At 32.7% G+C, this 9,891-nt stretch overlaps 1 protein-coding gene across 1 annotated transcript; it reads right to left on the bottom strand.

Annotated features, from left to right (window-relative positions):
- LOC137826041 (kinesin-like protein KIN-5D) lies at positions 1–6,295 on the bottom strand. Its single transcript, XM_068631887.1, has 23 exons — positions 6,234–6,295; positions 5,717–5,913; positions 5,486–5,615; positions 5,029–5,184; positions 4,465–4,941; positions 4,120–4,217; positions 3,857–4,013; positions 3,678–3,747; positions 3,438–3,514; positions 3,298–3,351; positions 3,141–3,221; positions 2,923–3,034; positions 2,692–2,778; positions 2,422–2,597; positions 2,183–2,344; positions 1,994–2,101; positions 1,764–1,922; positions 1,569–1,652; positions 1,270–1,475; positions 1,089–1,190; positions 893–1,002; positions 652–803; positions 1–467 (listed from the first exon to the last, which is right to left on the bottom strand). Exons 2-23 carry the CDS (start codon positions 5,884–5,886, stop codon positions 246–248), a joined length of 3,150 nt encoding a protein of 1,049 aa, XP_068487988.1. The 5' UTR covers positions 5,887–5,913; positions 6,234–6,295; the 3' UTR covers positions 1–245.
- Between the last annotated feature and the right edge of the window lie 3,596 nt (positions 6,296–9,891).

The raw sequence follows: 9,891 nt of genomic DNA, 5'->3' as shown, positions 1-9,891 counted from the left end.
TCAAATTAACCCTCCAGTTTTGTCTTTCTCTTTCACTCAATGAACTGTCAAATGTTAGTTGACATCAACAATGGATGTACCACGTGGAAGCAAACTGTATTAAAAAAGGGTAACCTTCTACATATTTCTGCCTCCAGAGAGATACTTTGTTCTTTTTTCTCTTTCCAAAATAAAAAATAAATGAAATTTGTAATTTGTAAGGAAATACATTTGAACAGTATGGTATTTACAGTGTTTTGACTGCTCTAGTTGATTGCTATAAGGGGAACTCTGGAATCTCTTACGGATTGTGCAGCTTCATATGCCCCAATGTATCTAACATCACCATTTGAATGTTTTGGAGATTTAGAATCCGAGAATGATTTCATTAGTTCCTCAAATGGTGGGGTTCTCAGTTCTTCTATGGACGAAACACTGGGCAGATTGAAGGGTCTCTTTCTTGGTGTTGAACAAGATGGTTCATCTACCTGTATTTCACATAGCAGTTTAAACAATATTAGAATCCACAAGACAAGACACAAACACCTATTTCCTTGAGAGTGAGAGAAAGGTAGTTTATGTAAACTTCAAGCATGCTATACACAAGGATTGTTCGTTATCAGAATCTATACATATGTCCGTACTAAGGAATTGGTACTTGAAGTCCCTTACTATGTATTCATTGAGAAGACATTTCCCTGCATTTTCAGTTATCTCTACGATTCTATGGTAATGACCACCCTTCAATTCTCTCAAGTCACCACAGCATGGGATAATCATAGAGTTTATATTCCCACAAGCGTCGTGATCAAGTTGCAACGAATCTGGCCAGCATAAATAATTTGTCAAGTGACATTTGTGGCATGATTTACCAAGGCATTTATAGTACATAGATATGAGAGCAAGTACTTACGTTCAATGGAAGAGTTAATAGCTTTGTTTGATATTTCTGCATGTTCAAGAGTAGTTGACGCAGCACCTGAGAATCGGGCTCGTACGAGATTATTAGCTTCCATTCCTCCCCTGTTAGAAACCAATTGGAAAAAAAAAATGAACAGATAACAAAATATATTGACAGTTTTGATCTTAGCAAGGAATGAAAAACCTACCGAATAATAGTGTCCACAGAAGCAGCATTTCTCTTCTCTTGACTAAGTATGGACTCCTGAGCATTTCTCCATTGTTGTGCACCTACTTCGGCCTTCTTGCGGCTGTACAATGGTTTGGTTAGGGTGGGGCTCAGTGAACAGAAGAGAATAATAATAAGGACAAAACATCCATATTCCATACCAGTACCGAAGAATCTCCACAAGGTCATTCTTTCCAGATTCTACCGCTGAAGTATCCTCATGATAGTTGGACTCCGTTTTTTCCATGTGAATTTTCCATTCTGCTTTAACAGAAGAAGTGGAATCTTGCATGGTTAATGTTTCTTGCCTCAGCTTACTGATTTTAATGTTTGCACTCTCCCGAAGATCATTAACTGCCAATTGAACCTGGCAAGCAAATAAAGATTGGGAAGGAATTACAGTCAGGTAGTAACGGAAGCTAGTGTAAGGGAGATTAGACTGTCTAAAAGAAACAGCTACCAGTTTTTTCTTTCTAGAACTAGAGATAGCAAGCATTTCTGCCACTTTCTCCAAAAGTTGTTTTTCTTCATATGCAGTACATTCCTACACCCAATAAATAATAAGATGTGTAAAAGTTAAAATGCAAAGGAGGAGTATTAAGAATTTTCCAATCGTGATTTGTGCAAATTCCACAAAAGAAGGTACTTCAGTCACCTCAAACTTCTTTTGAAGTTCATCCAGTTTCTGGTCATTGGTGCATTGTGATTCTTCCACAATTTGGATCAAATTGGATGCATGCATGTGTAATGTCTCAAAAAAGTTCACAGTTATTTTAGATACTGCACGTGTGTTCTCGACTGCTCTGGCATGTGCCTGCATGCAATAAAAATAGAATTTAGCATCTCTAACTCTGAAGTTCACCCAACAAACCAGAAATCACGCACCTCTTCCTGTTGTCGAGCATAAGCAGTTAACTCGGCCTCTTGCTTTTGGAGACTACTTTGAAGATCCTTTAGTAATGAATCGGCTTCTAATGCAATTCCTCCAAAAAGCTGAAGTACAAAAATTACATTAAAAGCACCAAGAAAACTCACGAGGAATCAATCAACTTATAAAGTTTAAGAGACACTTACATCTTCCAAGGCAGATGAATGCCTGGCTACTTCAGAATTCAACTCTTCAAAATTTAACTGGTTATTTCCCTTAAGCTCCTCAGCTAAATTGTCCAAAACTTCAATGCCGGAACCATACATGTTTTTTAATTTTCCTACCTGTACTCTAAGATTTTCAATAGCCTGAAAGAGGCAAACCAAAACAAATTTGTTAATCTGATAAGATAAATAACAAGCATCATTTCATACGGGAAACCCACCTCTGCCTTTGTTGATACAAAAGAGTGCATATCTTGTTCCATTGACTTCAGTTGCTGCTCTTGTTGAATTACAGATGCCGCAACAGTCTTGTGCAAATCTTCTAGCTGTTGAGCTAACTGAGACTGGAATTTATGGATAAGTAATCTGTTCCCTTCTTCAATTTTATCCTTCCGTTCTAAGGTTAAAAAAAAAAAAAAAACTTATGTGATGTCCAGTTATTCCCTCTAATCGACGCCCAATAGAATAACCAGTTGAAAAATGATTCTAACCAATTGTAGAAAACAGGTTTGACACATCGGATGCAGCATTCTCAAGATCAGCTCGTAGCTCAATTGCATGCTCCACGAGTGTTTTTTCTGGAAGATGCAGAAACGGAGAAAAATCACACATTGGAATGAGGAGAAAATGATTTTGAACAACCAATCCAAAAAAAGTATGGTAGAGGGTATATTCAAACAGCTTGTTGATAGAGAATAGGAGGTACAATTAACTTCACTAACCAGATTTCAGTAGATTGAATATTAGGAATTCCTTTTCCTTAATTGTTGCATTTGCTTGTGTGTGCTTTTCCTCAAGTTCAAGTAATGACTGCTCAGTTTCTTCAAGACTTTTCTGAGATAGCATACGCCATAAGTAAATTTAATTCTTGAACCAGAGCCGAGGTTCAAAACAAAGAAAAATCAGTTAGGTACAGCCATCTCTTATGAACTTTTTTTACCTCAGTTTTTTCTAGTTTATCACTTAGCTCGACTGTCAAAAGTTGCTGACTATTGTAGAGTTCCTGAAGTTCCACCAGTTGCTGCTCACAAGTAATGAGATGCTTTCAATATTCAAGTGACTGTACCTGTATTGGAATAATTTACGACGGAAAATACCTTATCCTTGGACTCTGCTTCTTGTTCCATGCGTTCTATCTTTTCAACCATGGCCTATAGAATATACAGTTTTAGCAATAGCAAATGTCTCAAAAGCAAAACTTTATTCCCAATTCTTATTAAGACACGGTTAGAGAAACCTTCTTCTCCGCTTCTTCATGAAGATAACGATCACGCGGTATATAAATTCCATTCTTCTCTCTTGCAGCATACACCTCTACAAACCACAGAAATAAATAAAAAAATCAACATTTCAGCACAGAACGATGAAATAAAAAATAGTTTATTAACATGGTGCAAATTTCTCTGTTTTGAGAAAACTGAAGGAGGGAGAATGCTAAGTGACTAACAAACTATTTATTATTTAAACACTGGACAACCTTGCTTCAGCCTATCAATTTCAGAATACAGATCCTTAATGAGTGCAGATTTCACCATCTTCTGATTGATCTAACAAAGTATTGAACTCCAAACTATTAGATATATTGCACTGCGGATCTGTGATAAGAAAAAAAAGCATGGTAAGGTTGACAAAAAAAGTAGGAACAATGAAAATCACCTCTGGTTTGTTTTTGATATTTTTGGCACGGTGTGCATAATCCAAGGTACTAAGAGTTTCGTCCAGACAGTGAATAGAAGGTGATATTGTAGCAACGATGCACGTCTTGGTTTTACCGCCCAAGGAATCCCTTAACAGTCTTGTTAATTTGCTATCCCTGATATAACGGGACAACTTGATAATACAAAAGCATTTTTCTCTGGGTTTGAAAATAGAATCAAAAGACGCAAACGATAAATAACCAGAACGATAGTCACTCTTACCTATAAGGAACATGACCTGAATGCTCCACCAAAGCGTTAATCACTCGACCTAGAGTAAGCAAGCTTTTATTTATCTCCCCAGCTTCCCTCGCTCTTCCCTGCGAGCATTGTCTCACAAGTGAAGCTCAAAAAGGCAATAACATTTTACTCTTTTCAAACAAATGATCAAGAATAAATAAAAGTGAGCTAAAGATAATGCCAGAATTAAAGATGACTAAATAGACAAGGGGTATTTTTTTTTTTTCAATATCAATATTCTCACAAAACAGTAAAGCTGTCCCACTGTTCCAAATTATATATTTTGAATGGATGCTGCCCAAAATAAATTCCATAATCATTTGATACCTCTCTTGCACCCGAACGTGAAATATTCTCAGAGCCCGCAAGGTCCACAAGGTTTAGCTTCCCACATTTAATCATTTCTTCACCCTCTGGAGTACACTCCTTAATGTGAATAGTGATAGAAAATATGGAGTGGGAGCGACTGCTTTGCTTGTTAAGAAGAGTCTCAGCTGTTCGCCTTTTCGCAGAGCCCTTTTCCAATATCTTATAAATTTCATTTGCAGTGCAAACAACTTCTTCCTCTAAACCTCTAACAAAAACACCCCCCTTTCCATCTTCCATGAGAGCTATAGGTTTCTTAGATTTGTCATCCACAAATTTTAAAGTCTCCTCGGGGGCCAAAAGGTCAGTTATCTCCTCGTTGTAAAGCTCTAGAAACGTTACTTTCATGCTATACTCGGCATTCTGAGCTTCTAATATATCAAAAATCTGCTTCACAGCTCTTGGGATGACACCAGCATCACTCGGAAACTCTCCATTCTACATAACCAAAAAACAGAGAAATGAACAGATTTATCTCAAAGCAACAAGAAATACTATAGAAAGCTATGCAAGCTAAAAAATTACCTTTTTTCTTGCACCTCCTTCCATTGTGTACGTCTTCCCTGTCCCTGTTTGACCATACGCAAAAATGGTGCAGTTATAGCCTTCAAGCACTTCATTCACAATAGGAGACACGGCCTGCTCATACAGTTCTTTCTGCTTGGAGTTCGGACCAAAAACCTATTCCATAAGAAACACAATCCCGATTAATGCACGATTGCAAAGTGAATAATCCGCAAAAAAGAAGATAAAAAAAAAGTGTAACAGTTTGTTGTCGTGATTGTTATTTCTGATGGATAGAGAACGAGACAAGTGACTTATGAGGTACTCGATCATTCCATATTCAGTTCAAGAATATAAATATATTCACCAGAATGAAGAAGTCATAAAATCCACACTTCAAATAATAGAAAACAATAACTCTTCGAATTTCACATTACCAAAAAAGCCATCACATAAAAAACCAAAAACGCGAAAAAACCTTGTCAAATGCGAAGGTTCTATCGATCTGTTTGTTGGCTATATTCTGCACAGCCGAAACCTCTCTTCTACCTTCGTTACACGAAATCACGATCGGCGTGTTCAACCTCGCTTCATCTTCACTCAACGGCCTAAACAAAAGCAAGAGCAAAATAAACTCCATCAGCGACTTTTACGGAGTCACAAACAAACCGAACTCAATGAAGTGAAAGTCGGAGTTCGACTCAGTGACCTGCAACGAACGAGCACTTGCACATTGACGCCTTTGTCCTTATCGAACTTGCTGTGACCAGTGGAATTAGAATCCGCAGATCGCAGATCTCGCACCTGCTTGTCGCCTGAGCGCACCGTCTGCGACGGCGATAACGGCACCAATCCTCCTCTTCTCTGCTGAGCCTCCATTGCTCCTAACAAATTCGAAGCTGAAACCTGGTTGAAGAATTGAAACCGGAAGCAATGGTAGCAAAACGTGTGGTTCGAAGGAGTGTGAAATTGAAATTCGGAAGAAGAATAATCGTTATCTTAGAATGTGCAGTTAGTTAGGTTGTTTTATTCAAATGGAATTTTGCAGTGTCAGAAACTTTATCCTTGAGAGAGATGAATAATAATATAAAATGTGAGCGGGCGAAAGAGAGAGATAGAGAAAGAGGGAGTGGTGTCTCTGTTATGGAAGCTGGAAGAAAAGGTAAGACAAAGGGAGAAAGTGAAAATGGAAACACAGAAAAAATGGAAACTGAAGGAGGCGTTACCGTTATCTGCTTATGAGTGGAGGGACGTTTCAAAACTGTGGCCGCAATCCAAAAGTAATGGCCGAGTATAACGGCGTTAAACCTGGGACGTTTATCGCATCATGCGACCGTTACAAACAAAACAAAAACAAACACACAATAATCAAAACATGCTTTTTGAAAAAAAAACTACGACAGTAAGACTCACCTGCTCTCTCTATCTATTAGGAGTCCAAGAGTCCAATGTTACATCTGGATCGACACACTTCTCTTTATATTTGGGTTATCAATGTCGATACTACTAGGACATTAATCGATGAAGTGTTCAATTCAAAAAATATTTTTTGGATTTTTGAAAATTTTAGTGCGGTTCTAACACAATTTTAAAAGGTATAAATACAATAATTTTTTAAAAACTCAAATTTATTGTATAAATTTTTATTATGATTATAAAAATAAGGAATAAATTATTTTGAACCAGTCATGAAAAATATCTTCCTACTCCCAAAAGAATATGAAACATACTTTTACACATCAATTTTTATTTTTCAATTTATATAATTCAAAACTATATAATATATAGATCCGTGTCCCCGTATCTTACATTTTAGTATATCGCATATTCTGTCAGTGTCCGCATATGTGCTACATACGTCCAGTGTAACCAAATTATAATATGTTATTACTAAACAACTGATTGATTGTGATAAATACAGGTAAAATGTTACTTTAAAACACTAAAATGAATTAGTTTATAAGTGTGATTTCTCTAATATAATTTTGATTTGATTTATATTATGATAATGTAGTGTCAAGTATAATTTTTATTATGTGTAATATGAAAAAATCAAATTATTTAATTTTAATTAATTTAACATAAAATTGTCAATATATCAACATTCAACATATAGAAGAAACCAAATTGGTTAGCATCATTCTTTCACTTTTCAGCTCATGAGTAGCATCATTCTTAACTTTGTTTTGGGTCTACAAAACTTATCTATGAAGATAACTAGGTATGGAGAGTGCTGGGCTGGGAAAGGAGAGCAATTGGGCTGTGTCACAACTTTTAGGGCACAAAGGTGGGCCCAATTTTCTTGATTTGCTTGACATTGGGATTGCAATACTTTTATTTTGTTACATTCTGAAGTAACTTCATTGCCTAGAAAAAAGATTTGATGTTGAAATTGGGATGAATTGAGGATTGAGACACTTTGCCTTCCAAGATAATTTAGGTTAAGGATTGCCGTGTACTCCCAAACAAACCAAAAACAACAAATCTTCCATTTTTGTAACTTTGGCCCTTCTCTTGATTTTATCCTACATCTTTTCTTTTGCTACATATTTCTTTCTTTGTCAACCACCTACCTACTTCTCTTAACTAATTCCTTCTTAATCTTCTATTTTTCTTTTAATTTCTTACTTAATTCACTCAAATTCAGATTATTTTGTTTTTTTTATATATTTTAAGTGGAATTTCTAGATAAAAAATGTAAAAAATTAATATATATGAGCTACTGTATATCGAAAAATATGTACAGATATTTTTCATCATGGTTGATTGTAAACTTACTCAATCTTATATATTACTGTATAAAAACTGATTTTACAACCATGACTTAATGCATCCTTTAAAATTGTAAACTTTGAATTATCAGTTGCTTTTGTTTTTCATAAATTTGTTTTTTTAAAATACTAAAAAAAATCGTGTTTGCGACATGATTATTTTTATATATCTTGACACTTATAAACATCACTCTATGTTAAATTCTAATATGACATTTCTAATAGTCATTACTAAATAAATTCTAAAATGTCATATGTTAGTTCTGATTATTGTAATTTAAATATTAAATTATTGATAATTTATCCACTAGTTTATAATATCGTAATTTAATAAAACTTTTTTTTATAATTATTAATAAAATAATATAACAATACACAAAATTATATTAATCAACACATTCATTCAATTCAATGTTACTCGAACAAAATACAAAAAAAATAATAATCACATAACATATTCAATTTACATCAGGTTAACATTTGAAAAAAAAATACAGTTTTATTATTATGGTAAGACATCTTAACCAGTCTTGTTTCCTCTTATTTCATTTTGTGATGAAGCATCACTTTCGACATTTGGTATTTGAAATAAATAAAGAATAACAAATTATTCAATTTTAATGTTTATTAAAATAATGAAGAATATTTAAGTAATTTTTTATATAAACTATTAAGTTATACCTCATTAACAGAGACATGTATGTAGCAACCAAATGTTATTGCTATGAAATATTATAAGACGTCTTGTCTAGAAACAATATAGACAAGCAATGTTTGCATTTGATTTTTGATAATTGAAAGTCCATTTTCCATCTTCACCACTTTCTCCTCCATACTTGGTGAAGTTGTAGTAAAGTAAATAAAGTTCATACTACTTAACCTTATAGAGAATTTTTTTAAAATAAGAGTAGCATAAGCTCCATATGACAATCCTTTAATCCGACCTAGATTATACTTACCAATAAAAAAATACTATATATTTTTAATACTAAACATTATAGTTATAAAATTATCGTATTATTTGTTGTTATTTGTGGTGTCAGTCTATCTAAGATGTCAAGTTACATAGTAATACTTAACATAAAATTTTGTATATAAAAAAATTATCGTATTATAAAGATAACTATTACATATTTTTAGAATTTTCCTAATAAATTGCTATGTTAATGTGATTTTTTTATAGTAAAAACATAAAATATAATTTGATTTGAATTTATAAATTTGGAGATTACCCACTATATACCAAAGTAAATATAAGTAAATTTCTGCAAATGATATGAAAATTGAGAGTCGCATATTTTTTTTTTCATTTTGAAGAATGTGAAGATGAAAATAAATACTTTTATGTTTAGTAGAAAATTATAAAATATTCTGTGTGTGTATATATTTCAAGTAATCATTCTGTCAGGTTTTAAGTGATTCATTTTTCATGAGAAGACGTGAATATTATATTCTTATGAGAAAAGAAAATCACTATAAAAAAATTATTAATACAAATTAATTTTAAAAATTTAAATAATTAATTACTATTTTGATTAAATTAGAAATATTTTTTATAAATTAAATTATTGGTACCTAAAGTAGTTTATATTATTAATAAAAATTTTATAAAATAATTTTTAATTTGGTATCTAATCAATACTTACTACTTTATATTATAAATTAGTCTTTATTAGTCTTTTAAAGATCATTTAAAATCTAAAATATTAATGGTTAAAACTTAGATACCTAATTTAAATACAAATTTAAATTTTTTTATAAATTTTTAATAATAATAGAAATCACTTTAAATATGAATAACTTTTTAGTCTTTAATTTAATAACTAATTATTATTATTTTTAAAATTTATTATTATTTAATAATTTTATTGAATGATTAAGTTTACTAAATAGTATTAAAATATATTTGTTACCTTGTGTACAGTAGTTGTAAGCAACAAAACAAGCTTCAACCAAAACAAAGATAATTAAAATAATTGAATTAAACTTTTTCTTCCAAATGAAGAACAGCCTCATGGGCACGCCATGCATCCAATTATTTTAACTTTTTCCATCTTCTATATTATATCAACTACTATATATATATATAAGCTTCTATCAAATGAAGCAATCA

Source organism: Phaseolus vulgaris, chromosome 11, assembly GCF_000499845.2.
Source record: "Phaseolus vulgaris cultivar G19833 chromosome 11, P. vulgaris v2.0, whole genome shotgun sequence".
In the NCBI taxonomy this organism is placed as follows: Eukaryota; Viridiplantae; Streptophyta; class Magnoliopsida; order Fabales; family Fabaceae; genus Phaseolus; species Phaseolus vulgaris.
The sequence above is the reverse complement of the archived record's forward strand: the minus strand, read 5'-3'. Positions and strand labels throughout refer to the sequence as shown.

Coding starts and splice junctions, on each gene's coding strand:
- LOC137826041 (XM_068631887.1), bottom strand. CDS start 5,886: ATGGAGGCTCAGCAGAGAAGAGGAGGATTGGTGCCGTTATCGCCGTCG. Junction 4,942..5,028: donor AAGGAGGTGCAAGAAAAAAG/GTAATTTTTTAG, acceptor TTGGTTATGTAG/AATGGAGAGTTTCCGAGTGA. Junction 3,035..3,140: donor ATAAACTAGAAAAAACTGAG/GTAAAAAAAGTT, acceptor ATGCTATCTCAG/AAAAGTCTTGAAGAAACTGA.